Raw genomic sequence first — 21039 nt, 5'->3', positions numbered from 1 at the left:
GGCATCAATTTCGTACAGTGGGAGCAGATGGAGACGCATCGTCTATCCATATATATACAGTCATTGGTCAGGACTCGTTACAATTTTCACTGTGAATTTTGGCCAAGAACAGCTCGTGGCTCGCGGTAAAAATAGGCGAGCCTCCTTCAGCAGTGTCAAGACTCTCATCTGTTTTAATGCATTTAAAATGAAAATAAATACGTACCGCAGCCGTCACACACACACCACACTTCCAGTGTTGCCCACAAGAGCGCACATTGACCTGATGTGGTCGGCCACATACTAGGTTTTGACCTATCTTGTTTCATATCTGGCAATAACTTTCAGTAACCTCCCTGGTGCTATCTCTTCTGACTCTACAGACATGGGCAAAACGCCCTTTGATAGAACTGATTGATACAAATAGAAATAGAATTGTCACTCCTGCATTCACTGAAGTCTTTTGACTGAATACAACATCTCCATCCCATTCTTTCTTCTTCTCAACTTCATTTTCATTATTACTATGAGTTTCTTGTGCAAAAGCAATGTTAAAGGGATAGTTCGGTTTGTTTGAAGGGGGTTGTATGAGATACTTATCAAAAGTAAGTGTACTACATACAGTGGATGCCGGTCAGCACGGCCCGGTGCTTACTGCTACAATTATTTTCAGCCTTTCGTCATTATTATGCTGCTGCTTGCCATAATGAAGGCAACAGTTATTCAATTAATCATTTCAGAAACATCTTGTCCTCACATGAGTCTTTGATAGATGTAGTGCTTAATGTGAATACTCTCATACTGTACAGTACAATAGGACAGGTCCATATAAATACTATTAAACGGGTGTGAATGTATTGGTGGAATTAAAAATGCGTCATCACACAACTTAAATCTTCACACTCAACTTGTGATCTGAGTGTGATAATGATCTATGGCGTGGCCATGATAACTGCAGCCTGAAGAGGGCGCTGCAGTGTTAACCTGAAGTGAAAGTGTGTATGTGTGTGCTTTCTGCACCTTGTTAAAGCCCAGGTTCTCCAGCTTCCTCCCCAGAGCATCTCCGATCCCCGGCAGATCCCTCACAGATTTGTGTCCCATCGGCTCGCTGACAAAAGTGCAGTACCACATCTGCCAGAGATCATGGACAAGAACTCAGAGTCAAAAGACAAAACACATCAGAGATAATTAACTGATCTCAGGTTAAATTATTAATCATTTAAATGAGTTCCTCAAAACCTCTAAAACTACAGAAATAGGTTTATATTCTGCTTATGTGGCGCTCTATTACTTTTCTCTGATTTATGTGAGCAAAATTTTACAGTTTAGAGGCAAAAAAAACTTGATTTTAATTGATTTTGAATTTTTAAATCATTTTACAAACTGCTTGCTAATGAATAATAAATTAATAAAGTTACAGCCCTAAAAGTAAGTCAACAGTTGTTAATTAATTTAAATGCCTACTTTGAACAGAATTAAATCTTGAGAAGAAACAAATCAAAAATATGAAATAATAGTCATATAAAATACATTAAAAATATATATTTTTTCTTTTTCTTTGTTTTTGTTACTCGTCATTGTTATTTCATACTTTTTCCTACTGTTTGTTTTAGGTGAGCTTATATGATTATCATACAGATCCAGTGGTGGGGTAAGTATTCAGATCCTCTACAATAAGACTAATAACTTTCCAAATAAAAGGTCAAATATGTGATGCATCATCAGCTAACAGCTCTGATTAATTCACTACTGATTAATGCTTGTTTGTGTCATTTTTTCATTTGAATAAAAAAACCAATCTGGATTAAAGCGGCTGCTGGAGTCCCACAATAAACCAGTAAAACCAGTGAGACCAGCTTCTGGCAGAACCAGACTGCAGGTTTATGCTGGACTCTGCAGGTGGCACTGCAGCCAGTGTCTGAAACCTCCTGTGATGGCTGGGCAGGGAGGAGAGATTGTATAAATTGTATAATAATAAATGAGTTCTGAATAACATGAGTTACCTGCTTTATGAGGTAAAGTACTATAATGTGCAGTGAGGTAACGTGCTGTATATAAATCAGATGCACTGTGGTGCTTTTTAAGGTTAATTCATCACTAAAGCAGAGTTGCTTCAGTGCTTTCAAAGGGCAAAATATTGTCAAACCCTTCCAGTGGTGACTGACAGCACCGCTTTCACTAAAAAGGTTCTGTAATCTATCAAAGTTGTTTTCTTGGTTGCCAGTACCCAGCCATACGAGGTTAATAGCACACGTCTGGAGAGCAGAGGGTTATTTAAGTGCCATCTTCCTCTTTGCAAACAACGTAAATATGACCTACTGTCTACCATTGTACATGATACTGTATATTATATTAACATGTATTAAAATACATTACTTTGACATAATCTTTATGAACAAAAACAGAGCCGCAGTTACAAAGTGTGGCTTACCATATATCATGATCTAAATATCCAAAAGTGATCCATTCATAACCAACCAACAGGGCCCTTTTATGGGGCTGAAGGAAGGGGTGGTGTGCTGCTCTGTCCTGCAAATCCAGCAGTTAATTGAAGAGAGAGTGATGGTGGGTGACTATCATCAGCCTGCACAGACACAGGGAAATCTAGGGAGGTGAGCCGCATGGGGTCTTGGAGTGAGTCCCAGGGAGTTTGTGGGAAAAACTGAATGACTCAATTTCACTTTTACCTAATCTCAGGTATGAACAGTGCAGGGCATTGCCTTTCCCTGATGACATAATGGTTAAACATGTAGCACTAACAAACCGAATTAAACCTGAGAAAGGCAATTTAATTGTGGAAGCTAAGATTGCCATTGAAAGAGTAGCATGCAGGTGGACTTCTGCACACCCTATGCCTTAAAACACAGTGGTTAGCTACCTGTTTTAGCAGTGCTGCTCCTTGGCAAAAACATGTGTCAGAACCATAGTCAGAACGGTTTTTACATGATAATTTGTCGGCCAACCTTATTGCCTCAAAATGGGCGCCGCAGTGGGCAGCGGGCGACCTCTGCTGGTGAAGTTACATGTCATGCGCCTACATTGGCAAAGTGCTTCGTTCTTCCTAACAACCACAGTTATTATAGTTTTGTATTTTCCATTAGTTTTTACTTGTATTGCAGTCAACTTAACGTTTTTCACACTTTGTTTTAGTTTATAAATTTAGTTTTAGTAAGCTATGATAGCCTTGCTAACGCAATGCGTTACATAGGTTTACTTTTATTTTTGAAAGTTTTTCCCATCACTTTCGCATCTGTCAATATTGAGTTGTATCTGCTCTGGAGGTTTGGAGTGGGAACGGCGGATTTTGCTAAGATAGTTTGAAGCTCGTCAGAGTGAGACGTCTTCTTCCTTGTTAGACAGTCTACACATGGCCTCGCCCCCTGACCGTCAAGTTTCCTCCCCATCCACTTCAGTGCTGTCAAAGTTTTCAGTGGGCGGGGCTGTGTGTTGTCTTCCGACTACCTGCCAGGTGTTTGCCACTCTCTGCAGGATCAGCTTCATCGACCCGTCCCTCTCTTTGCTTCCCATCCCGGTGATTTTTTTGTTGAATCATGGCGACGCCGCTCACCGACCAGGAGAAGCGGAAGCAGATCAGTGTCCGGGGCATTGCCGGGCTGGGAGACGTAGCGGAGATCATGCGGAGTTTTAACCGACACCTTCACTTCACCCTGGTGAAGGACCGAAACGTAGCGACGCCCCGGGACTACTACTTCGCCCTCGCTCACACCGTCCGGGACCACTTGGTGGGCCGCTGGATCCGCACCCAGCAGTATTACTACGAGAAGGACCCCAAGGTATGAGCAGCAGGAGCCGGCAGAGAAAAATTGCTGAACTCCGCTGAAAAATATACCTCTTTTATATATTTTTCAAAGGATCTGTAAATGTGATAAAGGTGAAAACATGGCATATTTTCCTTTGGGATGTGTAGGTACCAGTCACACATTCGGCATGCTTTTAACCTGATTTGAGTCACTTATTTTACAAAGAAGTCAAGTCTGAAAACTTTGTTTCTTGCAGTTGAAAACACTGGAGACAGCAAGGCGAACCAGTTGTTTAACGCACCATTACGTAGAAATAGCGTCGTATTTGATGTGTTTTTGATGTGCCGAAGTTAGCAGAGTATCGTAGCAATCTTAAATATACCTTCACAATCTTGTTTTAATTGCACATTTTCACAGAACAGTAGGGCGATGTTAAGTCATATAAATTTAAATAGGAGTTCGGCTTGACTTTCTATATGACCTTCTCTTGTCCCAGTTCTTTTATTGAAAGAGAGGTTGTCCTCAACTGCATTAAGTCAAATGGCAGTTCAATGTATCTTAAAGCTTACACCAAGTCTAAAGTTGCAGTGTTGCTTGACCTTAAAGGCGGAGTTTGCATCTGATCTTTAATTAGGATAATTATATTATTAATGTCTCCTTGATTATTGTCAAAAGTACAGTATGCATGATCAGAGCTGTATCTTTGGTTATTTGCTGAGTCGCTTTTTTGCAGTTCCACAATTATTATGTGTCTTGTTATGTGTCTCATGTTGAAGAACCTTTAAGTACATATCACTGTTAAAAGTAAGTGAAGTGCTCCAAACCAGACCCATTTTCAGAGCGATTAAGAACAAGAAACACCCCTGATATCCAGGAATCAGACAGACTGACTGCTGACACAGCTGCACCATGCATCCAGATGTTCCAGCTGTGTCACACTTTAAAGTGTATAGTGTAAGTGTACTTTTTCTGGAGGTGAATCTGCAGTTTGTGACAGTGTCAGCTGAAGGCTGTTGCTGTGTTAAATGGAGGTGAGGGGAGTCTGGAAGTTAGTGACAATTTTGTTTAAGACAAAAAAAACAACAATAAAAGACAACCACAAAATATCACATTAAGGAATTTGAACAACATTGTGATGCAAAATCATTAAGAATAAAGATATTGAAGAAGCAACTGAGATCAGGCTGAGGATGAACCTACAGTAGCCTATATGATAAAATCTTATGGTAAGTGTTAAAGCAGATCACCAACCTGTGTGGAGGAAACTGTCAAAAGTTGAAATCAGGTTTTGTTCATATCCTGAATGTCCACTTTCTGTTTCCTGATCAGATCTTTGTTTTAACCCAAAAACTTCCTGTTCTCCAGGAGGAGATATAATCTGTTAAACCCCAGTTCCTCCCACTCTGTGCACTGTGTGAGTAATTCTGTGCATTAAGTAATTCATTTTATGTTGCGAAAGTTTATTCAGGAAGATGCATCATGTAAGCAAAATATAAAACAACATAATAGTGATTTAAACTTGAACAAAACCTGAACAATTTGTCTATTAAATGTAGTGAGCTCAACTATGAGGTAGTATAAAATACAAACACTCTGATAAAGTATCACAAAATTATCTATAAGTGCAGTAATTAAGTTTGTGTACTTAGCTACTGTCCTCTGCTTTGAATGCTAATGTCTTAGTGCAGGTGTTGTTTTATCATTTCAGTATATTTTGTCGTGTTGTGATACTTTCCTGCTCGGGGATCTGATCTGCTGTCAGATGCTGAGAGCTGTAAACAATCAGAGAATTGAAAGTGATCTAGACGTGATCAAATCTTCAGATTTATTTTCATCGAGAAATGATCTTAAACTTGATCCTGGTTTTACTCCTCAAGATATGATATTGATCAAGCCTGATTGATTTTACCTGTTGCTTTAGATCACTATGATGTGGTATAATCATGTTGAATCTTAGGTTTTCAGTATTTGTCGTCAGGTCGTTGTTTGATTGTCTGTACGGATGGATGTCACATTGTCCGGATGCCTCACAAACGCTGACTCAGGGTCTGTGCTGCTGTTTGTCCTCAGAGGGTTTATTATCTGTCCCTGGAGTTCTACATGGGCAGAACGCTGCAGAACACCATGATCAACCTGGGCCTGCAGAACGCCTGCGATGAGGCCATCTACCAGGTAATAACACACCTGTCGCTCAGATTTCTACCTTACACAATAAAATAACACACCATCACAAGTGTGATGCAATACACCAACACACACACAGCGGAGCATGAAGCTTTACAATCTGATAGTTTCAACTTCCTCATAGTTTCACAACAACCAGGAAGTGATTATAAAACACCTGAAAATGCACTGATAACAAGTGTGTGTGTGTGTGTGTTTGTGTGTGTGCTTGTGTAGTTGGGTTTGGACATGGAGGAGTTGGAGGAGATCGAGGAGGACGCTGGTCTCGGCAACGGAGGACTGGGTCGACTGGCAGGTACGGACCCTTGTTAACAGTTATTACCTGTGTATAAAAATGTCCTACTTTGGCTCTTCCCAGTCGTGGTATGAGAAAAGTCAACGTAGCTGGAAGTGAGTGCTGCGGACGTAGGTGAGGACAGCGGAGGAGTAGTCCCCCCTACTCCCGGAACAAAGTATCAGTCATATAGAAAGAGAGTCGCGTCAGTGGAGGTCCAACATGCTCCATGATCCGCCATTGCGATGTTGCAACTCTCTCTCTCTATGGCCCTGAAAGTACCGTCACTCACTCACTCAGTCAGTTACTCAGTCAGTCAGTCACATACAGACCAATGTGTAAGGCTGACCCCGGCGGTCAGCCAAAAAGACCTCACTTTCTAGAAATCATGTTCCCACTTTATAAAGGATGCCCCAAAGTGTCTTCTTTCTCCCCAAACATCAGAGCTTTTCAAAAACATCCATACTTTCAGGAGAAATGTTCTAACTTCAAATATATCCTCATTTACACAAACCCCCTCACCTACCCTCAAATGTCCACTTTTCCAGCTGTGTTCTCTTCTCCAAAGAAGTCTCCACTTTCCATGTGTGCCCTGACTTTCTAAATCTCTCTCTGCTAAAATGTCCTCCCTTTACCAACAATGTAAGGACATTGTTAATTTCTGAAGATGTTCCCACCCATGTTAAAAGAGTTTAGAATTTGTATTAGTTTTTTATTTTTGTGTAGTTTTGACTTTTTGTTTTCAGTTTCAGTTTAGTTTTGATTAGTTTTCAACGCTGGTTTATTAGTTTAGTTTAGTTTCTATATTTTGAAAATGCTTAGTTTTAGTTTAGTTTCTGTTGGTTTAATTTTTTTTGTAATATGGGATACTTGCCCTCCTGCTGGTGGTGTTACTAACCAGAAGCTATCGGGTCGCCGTTTGAAGCACTGCAGGGGTAAAAGTCTGTATAATGCTGCGTGACCTGGAGTTAGCGTCTGTTTCAGGGAAGGGGAGCTTGGCGTTTTCCATTACATTGTCAAGGTAGCTTTTCAAATGGACTTTTAGATTGGTGGGACTTTTCTGCCTGAGAATTATTCCACATATTTTATCACCTTCCACTACAAGTCACTTATTCTTATCTAAAACGCAGTCATATTTGACGTAATCCCAAATGGGACCCAAACACAGTGACAAAAAACTAAAGACATTTTCTCTGTTATTTAATTTAATTTTAATTAGTTTTGTAAATACACAATACAGTTTCATAACATAATTATGTTGGTTCCCACTTTCTAAAAATGTATCCAAGTCCCCCAAATTTACAAATTTTAATAAATGTTTAACTTCCACAAAAGGTCCTTACTTACACAAAAGTCCTCACTTCCCCACAAATGTCCTCAATATCTTAAAATGTCCCTTCTTCATACAAATGACCTCACTTTCTAATTTGTCTTCATTCTGCACAAACGTCTCTCTGTCCAAGGTGTTGTGATTTATCTTTGTCCTCTTCCTCAGCATGTTTCCTGGACTCCATGGCGACTCTCGGCCTGGCAGCTTACGGTTACGGTATTCGATACGAGTTTGGCATCTTTAACCAGAAGATCAGCAGCGGATGGCAGGTACACAAACACACACTCACACACACACACACACACACACACACACACACAATAACACACACCCACAGGTGTTTAGGAGGTGTGTTTGTGGCTCACGTGTTGCTCCGCATCCCTCAGGTGGAGGAGGCAGATGATTGGTTGAGGTACGGGAACCCCTGGGAGAAGGCGAGACCGGAGTACATGCTGCCGGTTCACTTCTACGGCCGAGTGGAAAAAACCGAGAGCGGAGTGAAGTGGGTCGATACACAGGTGAGAAACAGAGACCGGCCAATCTGCATGATCGATCTGATCAGCTGATTCCATCTTCTCTCAGTGTCAGTAAACATTAGGTCTGAGCAGGAAAAGGAATAATAATTGCGATAATTGATATATTGTACAATGATATAACGATACATCCGGATATCTGATGAACTGAAGAATACAAAATGCCCCTAAGAAGGCTGCCCCCCCCCAAGTTCGATGCTTGGATCGGGTGAGAGGGGTGAGGAGGCTGGCGTCGGCAGATCTGAGGTTGTGGGTGGGAGTGTGTCGGTGAAGGAGGTCAGTGAGGTATGAGGAAATAATTCAAACATATAAATCTTTTCTGTGTAAAATCTGAACAAAGACCTGATGGCAGCATTAACAGGCACTAAAGATAACTATATAGAAGTAGTCAGTCTTGTTGCCGATTGTCTCATTTGTTTTTGTAGCTTGTTGTTTTAAATAGAGGCATCAGTATACATTTCAATACGTTTTATAACCAGCTAAAAACTCCTCACAGAAGCTTTAATGATTTATCAGTTCACTGAGAAAGTAAAACAAATGCTTAATTAACTTGCAGCCCTGGTGTATAAACTAGTTTAGATTTAACCTTTATAATGTTAATAAGTTAATGATAATGTCTGTAATTATGGTTAATAGATGGGTCAATGTTAAGACATTATTGTTGGGTTATCAGGTTAAAAAATAACTTTTAGTTAGTACTACTTTAACCTCTCAGTACTTTGACACTGCTGTGTGTACCTTTACTACTTAATACTACACATTAACATTTTGCCTTTCTGTGTGTATGTAGGTGGTGTTGGCGATGCCCTATGACACTCCAGTTCCTGGTTACCAAAACAACACGGTGAACACGATGAGACTGTGGTCGGCTAAAGCTCCCAATGACTTCAAACTGCAGAACTGTACGTCTGACTCTTCATCATCTTCAGATTAAATAGCAGAGACTGTATTAATTCAGTTTTTAAAAGGACACAGAGAAGAACTAAACAACAAGTAATAAACGACACATCATGTGCTGATGAATTACAGCTGAAAGTGACTCCCAGTGGCGGCTGTAAGAAACTACAACAAACACTGCTGTCACTCTCAGATGAAAGGATTTTTAAAATCCAATTTTATACATCCAGACTTGAGGTGCTGATCTGCACTGATGCAGCCCTGCAGAGACCAGAGCATGGTCACATGATCTTAACAGTATTGTACAATGAAACTAATTGATCCTACAGGATCCTGACATGAAGTCAAAGTACCAAACAAATTGTTTACTTATTAATACCAACCAAGACATTTTTTGTAGATCTAATGGAATAATTTTACCTGACATGATATTTATGCTAAAAATAGAAGAGACATAAATGCACAACACAGTCACAGCAAAAATGTAGAAAATACCAGCACTATTTCTTTATTTTTTCCTTAATTAGATTTTTTGTTTTTATTGACGCACACAAAACAAACAAAACAACAAAAAATGAAACATTCAGACAATAAAACTAACAATTAAACCATCAAACCTGTGAGTCCTACCCCCAGGTTACATATAAGAAGAGGACATAGTAAAACGAAGTCTGATAGTATAGATGTCTGTGTGTCACTTTATTACCTCCAAGTCTTCTTCCACAAAGCATGATGGTCATTTCCAACAATGATCATCCCATTTAGAGTAAAATAGATGATAAAGCAGGGTATGCTTTTGGGCAGGGCTGCCTGTGATTGACAAGTCAAGAACCACAGCGACATAAAAGTGCGCTGTGTAGAGGCTAAGCCAACGCTTTAAGCCCCTGAGGTGCTACACCACGAGTTAACTAATCAATGCACCTTACCGGGTCTGATGTCTGTTGAATTAAAGTCTGATAGGCAAACTTTTCCATTGAACACTTGTCCGTTTATTTTCTCCTTTTTTGTGTCCATTGAAACTCAAACATGTAATGCAAATACACTACCAGTCAAACGTTTGGACACATCTTCTCATAAAAGTGAATGGGAAAGTGTGTCTAAACTTTTGACTGGTAGTGTACAAACAAACATCCAACACAAGAACTGCCACCGGTTACCGCAGCGTGTGTGTGTGTGGTCAAAAACTGTCAAGCTTCCAGGCAGAACACCTGAACACACAAAGATTGGTTCCTACTTATATGTTCCTAGGAGCACAAATTGGCTCGTACAAGCAGAGATAAGCATGCCACTAAATGTAACAGCTTCATGAAACTGCTGAGCCAGTTAAACCCACAGAGAACCAGAACCAGGATCCTGTTGCTCTAGTGTTGCTTCTGCAGTCTGACTGTGTGTTTCTGCTTCACAGTTAACGTTGGAGGTTACATCGAAGCTGTTCTGGACAGAAACCTGGCAGAAAACATCTCCAGAGTCCTCTACCCCAACGACAACGTGAGTACACTTTAGTAGTTCGACTTCTACTCTGCTACACCTCAGGGGGAAATATTGTACTTTGTACTGCACCACATGTATGCATCAATGATATAACACAGTATTACAATATATATTATTACTGTAAGTACTTTTACTGAAGTAAATGATCTGCAGGGAATAAACACTTTTAACCTTTTAAATTCAGATCTTCTCTGTGTGGTTTTGTCTTTATCTCCAAGAGGAAACATCTGAGGAGAGATTTTTCTCTTAAAATACAGAAGGGATCGAAGATGCTGACAGAACTTTTCAAAGTTTAGACTTCAGTACTAGACTTTAAAATCACTGATGAAGTCTGTATTTCTTCTGATCTTGTTCTGCATTTGATAACAAAGAGTGGATGAAAATGTAGTGAAAGTGTTTGTGTGTAGTTCTTTGAGGGGAAGGAGCTGCGCCTGAAGCAGGAGTACTTCGTGGTCGCGGCCACGCTGCAGGACATCATCCGCAGGTTCAAATCCTCCAAGTTTGGCTGCAGAGACCCGGTGAGGACGTCCTTCGACACGTTTCCTGACAAGGTGAGAGTTTGTTTGTCTGAACTCATGAAGAGGGGACGTTTTAGAGCTGCATCGCTCTGACAGGACAGAGACTCTATCAACATAAGAGGATCTTCTAAAATGTGGTGCATCGAACTAGCCAGCAGATAACAGTGTTTTTATGTAATTCATTTATATAACTGTATATATAAGATAATATCTGTAATGTTCTCCATCCCTCCTGTCTATCCAGGAACATATAATAATGTTTCTTCTTCTGTGGTGGTGTTGACTCCTGTACTTCCTGTCCTGTCAGGTGGCGATCCAGCTGAACGACACCCACCCAGCTCTGGCCATCCCCGAGCTGATGCGGATCCTGGTGGACATCGAGAAGCTGGACTGGGAAAAGGTCTGACCACAGACTCACTGAACACTTTATTTAATATAGATTTCTAACATATAAAGACATGGTCATATGGTCTTCATCAGCAGATGGATCGTTTCTCAGTTCTTTGAGGACTTCCTGTCCATGTTGACTGTTTCTGTACATGTTTGTGTGTGTGTGTGCAGGCCTGGGACATCACTTGTCGTACCTGTGCGTACACTAACCACACAGTGCTGCCCGAGGCGTTGGAGCGCTGGCCGGTGTCCATGTTCGAACAGCTGCTGCCCCGACACCTGCTCATCATCTATGAGATCAACCAGAGACACATGGACGTAAGTGACACACTACTGACAAACTGCAGCCATCAGCCGACCGGAGACGGCCTGGCTCACACCGCTGAAACTCTCTAAAAGAGATGTTTCTTGGTGTGAAAGTACAGACTCCTGATTATGAGACTCTACTTATTTCTATTCACATACCAAAACATTAACTCACCTGGATATATTACCATAAAATACACACCTGACAAACTCTACAGACTTTAAGTACAAATGTACTGAGATGCAAGACTGAATTTTGCTCAGCCTGAAGTCACCTAGAAATAAGACTACTCGATGCATCTCATTATCAGACTCTGTTGTACTCTACTGCACTATACTTCATGAATACACAAAGCTTGAAGGAAACTTGGACTGTTTCTACTCTGTGTCTGTGTGCGCATGTTAAATTATTTTCACTGCGTCTCTCAGCGGATCGCCGCCATGTTCCCCGGGGACACAGACCGTCTGCGTCGGATGTCTCTGATCGAGGAGGGCGATCCGAAGAGAATCAACATGGCTCACCTGTGTGTGGTCGGATCTCACGCTGTCAACGGAGTCGCTCAGATCCACTCGGACATCGTGAAAAACACAGTGTGAGTCCAGGAGACGACCAATCAGAACAAAGACTATAGTCTTTAGTCCTGCTGGTGTATGAACAAACAATACAGTGAAGTACATTAACTCAACCTGTCTATTTGAGTATAGATTTAAGGTACTTGTACCTGAATGTAGGCTTTCTGCCTTGAACCATTTACATCTCAGAGCGAAGAGTGTAGTTAATACAGCTCTACATTTATCAGACAGCTTCAGTGGCTTTACAAATTAGGAATTGTACACCTAACCAGCTCTAGTTAAGTAGTAAGATTTAGCTTCAGCTCAATGCATGTAATTGGTTCATTCTGTATAATACTTACTTTTTTATGCTTATAGTACATTTTGATGCTGATACTTGTAATGGAGTATTTTAGTGTAGGCCTATGGTTCAGTACTCTTTCAGAAGTAAAACATTATTGGTGAGTGTAGTTAAAAGTTTGAGATGAGAGAAGAATCAGACCACCATGATGTAACTGTTTTGTTGACTACTGTTATGAAGCCTACGTTTAGTTTGGCATTTTGGCTGTCGCCATATGTATTTCTGGAGCCAGAAGTGACCATGTTTGAATGAGAGGGCGGACCTGGAGAAGAGCAAGGGTATAGCAAATGCCGAATGCTAGCGCTAGCTTAGTTAGCAAGGTGCATCTGTAATAAAAAGTAAAGGATTTTAATTGGGGTGCTAGTTTTTCCTGGCAAAAACAGCTTTTAAACAAGGTGTATTTACTGAAGTGTCTTTTAGTACAAGACATGTTTCAGGTCACCATGGTAGCGCGAATAACAGGTAGCCACTACAGCATACCATGCCATGTTGTGTATTTGACTCTAAATGGGACCATCATTTAGAAAATGAACATTCCTGAGGTAATAAATCAAGTTAGAAGTTGGCTCATTTTTCAATCAGATTTAGTTTTGCAGCCAGTGGAGTCACCCTGTGCTACCCTTTAGAAAGAATGGAGGTTTTAGTGCACATCTGCATTGACTTCACATTTGAGTCCTGAAGGCTACATCTATTCCTTTTATACACTCTTTGGTAGAGATTGCTAAAATAGATGTCAAACCCTGTTTGTCATTAATGACAGATTTAAAAATAAGACATTAAAGTTGACTGGATAAATGTTTTTAACTTTAGGCAAAGACGATCATTCTTTCATTTTATTCAGATTATCTCTTTAATTTTTGACTCAGATGCTGAATATGAGTCAGGCAGATCTGGTTCCTTCACACTTCTAACAGCAGGATGTTTGTGGCTGCAGGTTTAAAGACTTCCATGAAGTGGACTCAGAGAAGTTTCAGAATAAAACTAACGGCATCACTCCTCGCCGCTGGCTGCTGCTGTGTAACCCCGGCCTGACTGACATCATCGCTGAGGTACAAACACACCACTCCACCACACTCCAGACTCCTGTCAGGTCAGGAGTCTGGAGCTTCTTTAGCGGTGGCTTCAGATGAAGTTCTTCATCATGTTTGTTCTTTCTGTTCTTCGTGCAGAGGATTGGAGAAGACTTCCTCACTGATCTCCACAAGCTGCAGAAAATCCTCCAGTTTGTAGACGATGAAGCTTTCATCAGAGACGTGGCCAAAATCAAACAGGTCTGTCCGTCTCTCTGTGTCTGTTCAAGGACCTGTCTGCCTCCCTGTCCGTCTGTCTGACATGTCTTTGTCTCTGCTATCAGGAGAACAAGCTGAAGTTTGCCTCCTTCCTGCAAGACCAGACTCAGGTGAAAGTGAACCCGGAGTCCATCTTTGACGTGCAGGTGAAGAGGATCCACGAGTACAAGAGGCAGCTGCTTAGCTGTCTGCACGCCGTCTTGCTCTACAACCGTAAGAAAGGAGGCTGACGTGGTGCTATCAACAATAACAGATTTGATGTTGCCTCAATAAATGTGCTGTTGTGTTATTTTCTTCTTTTTAAAAGCAGTGGTGTTGTTAGAGTGTTCTGCCCCCTGCTGGTGGATCTCTATAGAATTTCAAAACATTTATCCTTCCCATTAGATTTATTTTATTTCACTTTGTGTATTTATCTTTGTCTCCAGGAATCAAACTGGAGCCCAGCAGAGAGTTTGTTCCCAGGACGGTGATGATCGGAGGAAAGGTTTGATCCGATTACAAATCAATATCAACGTATTAAGTGAATGTAACAATAAGAGTTTGTTTAGTTCAGTTTTCATGGTGTGTTATTTTCTCTCCTCCCCTCCAGGCAGCTCCTGGTTACCACATGGCGAAGATGATCATCAAACTGATCACCTCCGTGGGTCATGTGATCAATAACGACCCTGCAGTGGGAGACAAACTGAAAGTGATCTTCCTGGAAAACTACAAAGTGTCTTTGGCTGAGAGAGGTGAGAGGAGGAGGAAGAGGAGGAGCAGAGGACAAATAGACTAAAGTTTGCAGCAAAAGGAGAGTGGGACTCTGGAATCTGATGTGATATTAGTTAAAGAAAAGAGGTCTCACTCTATTGGAAAAGCTGAAATGAGAAAAGACGCTAGTTGTACAGCAGTGTAACAGAGTGGAGCCTCTTCTCTCAAAGGTGATCTTTGGTCGAGACAAACATAAACAGACAACATAGGAGTTTTCTTTGTTCTGAGTTACCAGGAGGTATAGACACTACATCCTACATCACTTAAGCTGAATGAGTGTCTCTGACTTTGTTCCCAGTGATCCCTGCTGCCGACCTGTCTGAGCAGATCTCCACAGCAGGAACGGAAGCGTCCGGAACAGGAAACATGAAGTTCATGTTGAACGGCGCTCTGACTATTGGCACCATGGATGGAGCTACAGTGGAGATGGCCGAGGAGGCCGGAGAGGAGAACCTTTTCATCTTTGGCATGAGAGTGACCGACGTGGAGGAGATGGACAGGAAGGGGTGAGGAGGCTTTGCATCACTTCCTGTCTTCACAAAGATCATCTATCAGTGTCTTTAGTCAGACAAACGCTACACTGCTTTGATGTGATGGGACTGTAATCTGTGGTGCATTCAGGGACACTTTGCCTACAAGAAGGGCTGCAAATGAACACTATTTAATTTCCAGTTTCATCTACTAATTATTATTTCCATACTTGCATAACCATGCTGTGTTGAACAGTATTCTCCTTTTTGAAGTAATTAAAAACACCAAAAAGCATCAAAAAGAACTACGAGTTTAAACGACAAATTAATAGAAATAAGTAAATTTAGAATATTATGACAATAACATGACAACAACAGTTTATAGCTTGAAGCTGCATAAGATTGAATTCCAAACTACAGGTGTTTTGGATGCTTTTCTTCAACAATGCACGTTATTCAGTTTGCTGTTCAGCAGTCAACTTGAACACAGGTGTCCTTCAACGCACCAACTGCAAATGTTTTTAGATCACTTACCTGGTGGTGGCGCTAAAGGAAATATTCAGGGGTCATCCTGTAATATTTGATAGAATCTCTCACTCTTAAATAGAGTGTCGGTCTGCAGGTAATGACATCACTTCCTGTTAACCTGTGCTGTATCATCTGCAGGTACAATGCCAGAGAGTACTACGAGCAACTGCCGGAGCTGAAACTGGCTGTGGATCAGATCCAGTGCGGGTTCTTCAGTCCCACACAACCTGAACTCTTCAAAGACCTGATCGACATGCTGATGAACCATGACAGGTAAAAACGAGTCAGTTTAGAGAGTGAGAGAGAGAGAGAGAGAGAGAGATAGATAGATAGATAGATAGATAGATAGATAGATAGACAGATAGATAGATAGATAGATAGACAGATAGATAGATAGATAGATAGATAGATAGATGAACTCTAAATCTTTGTTTGTGTCACTTATTACAAGATCACATTTAAAGGAACATGCCAACATTCAGTCGACTTTGCTTTTAGCCTAGCTTAGCACAAAGACTGGAAGCAGGAGAAACTGATAGCCTAGCTACTTTAAAAGAAAATAAAAACACATCTGTTGAAAGCTGCCAACAAACATAGCTCTCAGTTTTTGATTGTATTTTTGTGTGTATAAACTTTCTGACACACTTTCCATGTTCCTCCCTCAGGTTTAAGGTGTTTGCTGATTTTGAAGCCTACGTCGGATGTCAGGAGAGAGTCAGTGAGCTGTACAAGGTAAAACATGTCTCCCTGTTGTAAAATGTAACCTTAAAGTTTCCCTATTTAAAGAAAAATGTAACAAAATATCACATTAAACACACAGACATAAGAGGAATATCTGAAAGTCTCATGCAAGGAACAGATTTTTTCAACAGTCACGTACAAGCGATTTAAGACAAACTAAAGACTTGACTTAACTATTGTTTATATGTCAATATTTCACAATATGCTGCCTTTCCTCAATTATTACGTTAAATTAATTTCTACTCTGTTTGTTATTCTATTTTATTTAATTTTACTAATTACTGGTAATGCACTAAGATATAATGTACATGCATTTCTGACCAATTATCTTTACAAAACTTTTGGGGGGGATTTTATATTTTTATATTTGCATTATTTTCTTCTTTATAGTGCAACAAACCATAAAACCAAAGCCATGACATATACAGCAAGATAAAATCAAAATATGAACTATAGATCATCTATTTTTTATTTTGTCCATCTGAATAATCTTCCTTTTAATCAGGTTTATTTTTGTTCTCCTCTTGATGATGTAAACCATTCAACAGGTTTCTGCTCTGACCTTCAGTTTAACATTTGATCTGTTAGTTTGGTGGACAGATCTAAATACTTCTATACCCACCAGCCCAAGCTGCTGTTGCTCAAACATGTCGCTATGGTTACTTAAATAATATCAAATCGATCCATTATCAGAGAAAAAAACAACTGCTGAATATTTGATCAGTCTTCAGTGTACTTGGATGTTTGCTGGTGAAAAGTATCCTGGGATTTGTAGTTGACTTCTTGCCTTTGAATGAAAAAACATATACTTTCAAAATGTAATTTCTGATGATAGATAGAAGAGTTTTATGAACATCACAAACACTGAGGTTTAGACAAATAATAATAAACTCATGAAACAGCACATCTCTGTTTTCATTTCCCCTTTAGAATCCCAAAGAGTGGACCAAGATGGTAATCCGCAACATCGCCGCCTCCGGAAAGTTCTCCAGCGACCGGACCATCTCCCAGTACGCCCGGGAGATCTGGGGAGTCGAACCGTCCGGTGTGAAGATCCCACCACCCAACGAGCCACCGGTCGAGTCCCGTAAGTGAGGAAGTAAGGAGCTTGATCGCAGAGTCAAGTGATCCAACTTCACGGCTGCAACTGAATGTTTGAACAAACTCTGGAAGGAATTGTTCTCCCAAAAAATGTAACTGAAGTAATTTTTCTTTCTCGACCTCATGAGTCATCTTGGATTGAAATCAGAAGTAACAGTTAGCAAGAAGCTACAAATTAGCCTTCTAAAAATAATGTCAAAAATAGAAGATAAACGACAAAGAATCCCACCGACAGCTTTTGCAACAAAACCAAATTGAACAGTTTAAAGAAAGATATTTATACCATTATCAAGTCCTCATTTACTGGTTCCTGTTTTTTCCTTTTGAATCAATGAAGACATTCTCATATCTAGGACTAGGTAAAACAGGTCAATCAGAAATGTTGTTTAAATTTACCCAATGGCAGCCAATTTTCATAGGGTTGTTTTAGGTTGAAAAACACCAGACATAGGATGTCATATAGACAATTTGCTATTAAAAGTGCCTCCCAGCTGCATATTTTGAGCTACTAAAATGTTCAGAACTGCGATATGATGTGAACATAATTGAAAACAGTTGTTTTCTTCCTGCTTGTGCATAATAATATTGTAAGGATATGATTGTGCCAAAATGTATGTGCCTTGTTTGAATGATGTCCACTTGAATGACCTGCTGTGAGATTCAAGACTTCTTTGTTTAAAGCTCCTGAGCTAGTGTGCTGATGTTGCAGCTAATGTTGTGTTAGCATACTTCGCACTTGGTGTAGTGAAAAACAAGAGCTCCTTTTTGAAGGCAACTTAAATATCTGGTTTTTTTTACCATTAAGCAGGTTAATGCAACTCCTGTTGTCCTCAAGAGATTGAATTAAAAGGCTAATTTAATCACAGGTTAGCCATAGCTAATGTTAGCTAGCTTACTAGTTAACAATATTGATATGTGTCAAAGCAGACACGGATAAGCTAACAACTTGGCTTGAAATAGAAGTAATTTTCTTTTCTTTTCCACAAACTTGTCTTTCACCAACTTTACCAACATCACCTTTAATCCTCCTTTAAAGTAAACCTTCTTTTAGCCCTCCAGGATTTTCTGGTTACAGTTAAAAACATCATCTTATTCTCTGTTTCAGTGAAGGTTTCTCTGAAGTTTACACAGCAATCTGGATCTCAGCACCTGACAGTTTGATTACACTGTATCATCATAATGTTGACTTTTTTTTCTACTTACAGGCTTATTGTTTTGTTGAATGTTGGTGACTTTTTGTTATTTCAAATATAAATGTTATTGATATTACAGAGATTCAAACAGCCTTGTTAACATTTATAGTATATTTTACGCTGTTACTGAAGCTATTTTGTTGCCATGTTGGACAGCTGTATGAAAACATCACTGTTACCTTTGGCTGTGTGGACCAAAACTGTATTTGGTTGTACAATAATTTCAGATTATGCACAGCAGTTAGATATACACTGACACCGCCCATGATTCACTTTTGTCCCTTTGATTTTCAGTAAAGGTAAACAAATTAGTAGATTTTTTTTCCATTGACTTTGTGTTCCTAATTGAACTAAAACAATAAGAAAAATGTAATGACTTACAGTGACCATAAAACTGCACTGTAAACGTTGTAGTTTGTTGGAGTAAACTGGAGTAATCCATTACTTTAACTTTTACTGTGAATACTCCCTTATTCCCTTAAAAATAACTAAATGCACAACCCATTGATTTACAACACTGTAGAACTTAAATGTTTGCGATTGGTCTGCAGTTTCACTGTCACATTTAAACATGGAATCTTATTAAAAGCAGTTCAATGTTTTTTAATTTTCCATTGACTTCCAACTGTCAAATGTCTTCTTTTGACTTACGATAAAACTTCTCCTCCGCTGATATAAAAATACTGTTGTACTAAAAAAGTTTACTGTTCACTTTCAGTTCAGGTGTGACTTGCTTCGGTCATATTGACTACATTGATAAGTTTGCCTTAAACGCTTTAGTAGAGTCCGACCCCTCGACCTGTATGAGGTTCCTCTTTATCTGTAGCTCCACTTGAACGTCACATGACTTTGGTTACACTTAATTTCTATTGGCTTCAGATGGTTGTGTTAGCTCCACTGACAAACACTGGAACTTAGTTGCAATAATAAATCCTGTTTACTGATGGTGCTTACTTATCTTTGAATTATACTTATAAGTATTTTTTCCCTTTAACGTCCACTGAACTAATCCGCTTGTTTTGTTTATCTGATTTCAACAATTAAATTCTCTTCATGACATTTACCATTTAATTCCCTGTTAACTCTCAGATAAAGACTTTTAATAATTTGGGATTATTGATTTTTCCAGGAACCACCTTTTTACTTTTTTTTTCACTGCACTTTATTGCTTCATTTGTACAGCTGATGGTGCTGCAGCTGTGTTCATGTCATGTTGGATTAAAATTACAATTGGGAAACTGAGTTTAATTAATCTGTGTATTTTATAACGCATTTGGAAATGATAGCAATGCTGTTACACTTTAAAAGCAGTGTATATGGTTTGACAGGGGTACATTTTGAGTTCGAGTATTGGGCTGGTTTTGATTGGCCATTGGGCTGGTTTTGTCACACAGACCTGGCAACCCTGTTTTTTAGTGTACAAACATTTATTATTTTTAGCCGAAGGTAATGGTTGGATAAAGTAGTTCTCTAAACCTAAATTCACAGAGCAATATTTATTACAACAATATATTGTAAATATAAAATAGTTTACTTCAGGTTAAAGGCAGCGCTGGATTAACCTCCAAGCTATCCCCAAGGCAACATTGCTGATGCCAATTTTACCCCACAGTTTCTAACTTGTTAAAAGTATTAAATATGTGGCCATCTGTCAGGCAGGATGGGCTTACCAAAGAAACCTATTTGTTGCATTATGGGAATTGTATGGGAATTTTTTAGCTTGACACGTGTTAGGGAAGAAATTGTGTTCTTGGCCCCTTTACCTTGATGCTTTGATTTTGAATATTAATTTCCTCTTGTCCTTTGGCCCTGTCAAAGAGCCCTGACAAGTTTTAGATAAAAAAAGGAACAAAAATGCCGGCAGCGAGGGGGCTGAAGAAGAAATTGCCACAGATTTTGACTTTGACAAAAGCTCTTTTCTTTTAACTATGGCAAGGTTGAAGTGTGCTATAACGTTTAAACTACCAGTTACACAGTTAATATAAGCTCTGTATTCAAATTCTAACTAAAGAGGACTACTGCCACCGGTGGAGGAAAACTGTGCACCTGATAACGGAGTTTGAACTGAGGCAGAGTAATTCAACAATACTGTGAAGAGGCAGAGAGATCATTTTCTGCGGACATACAGTGCCAGGACTTTGATGTAAGTTTTAAAATATTATTTGTATTATTTATTATTTTTTCCTAACTTAGTTCGTTTATTCTTTTCCATGAACTTAATTTCCTGAAAACTTCAGCGTTATTTGAGGTTTAGATTGACTTGTGTTTTAAGTAATTGTTGAAAGAAACAGACTACTGAACTGATCTTCCTCTCTATTTTCTGAAAGTGACTTTCCATGTGTCACATATTCTTACTATCATACATGAGGAACATTGGGTCTGCCCTTTATG

The 21039-nt window shown here is 39.7% G+C and overlaps 1 protein-coding gene across 1 annotated transcript; it reads left to right on the top strand.

Annotated features, from left to right (window-relative positions):
* The first annotated feature begins 3412 nt into the window (after positions 1-3412).
* pygb (phosphorylase, glycogen; brain) lies at positions 3413-19890 on the top strand. Its single transcript, XM_069658132.1, has 20 exons — positions 3413-3773; positions 5811-5912; positions 6141-6219; positions 7694-7797; positions 7915-8046; positions 8852-8963; positions 10364-10446; positions 10857-11000; positions 11275-11367; positions 11529-11675; positions 12093-12256; positions 13511-13625; positions 13746-13847; positions 13931-14078; positions 14291-14349; positions 14455-14596; positions 14914-15121; positions 15752-15886; positions 16279-16345; positions 17285-19890. The coding sequence occupies exons 1-20, from the start codon at positions 3531-3533 to the stop codon at positions 17447-17449; spliced, it is 2544 nt and encodes an 847-aa protein (XP_069514233.1). The 5' UTR covers positions 3413-3530; the 3' UTR covers positions 17450-19890.
* The last annotated feature ends 1149 nt before the right edge of the window (positions 19891-21039 follow it).

This window comes from Semicossyphus pulcher, unplaced genomic scaffold (assembly GCF_022749685.1).
Source record: "Semicossyphus pulcher isolate SPU_LCO1_2020_fin unplaced genomic scaffold, fSemPul1.0.p SCAF_12, whole genome shotgun sequence".
Lineage (NCBI taxonomy): Eukaryota > Metazoa > Chordata > Actinopteri > Labriformes > Labridae > Semicossyphus > Semicossyphus pulcher.
The sequence above is the reverse complement of the archived record's forward strand: the minus strand, read 5'-3'. Positions and strand labels throughout refer to the sequence as shown.

Excerpts from the sequence above, each read along its gene's own strand:
- pygb (XM_069658132.1), top strand. The coding sequence starts at position 3,531 with ATGGCGACGCCGCTCACCGACCAGGAGAAGCGGAAGCAGATCAGTGTC. Across the intron at positions 10,447-10,856 it reads TCCTCTACCCCAACGACAAC|TTCTTTGAGGGGAAGGAGCT; the intron begins GTGAGTACACTT and ends GTTTGTGTGTAG. Across the intron at positions 14,597-14,913 it reads AGTGTCTTTGGCTGAGAGAG|TGATCCCTGCTGCCGACCTG; the intron begins GTGAGAGGAGGA and ends CTTTGTTCCCAG.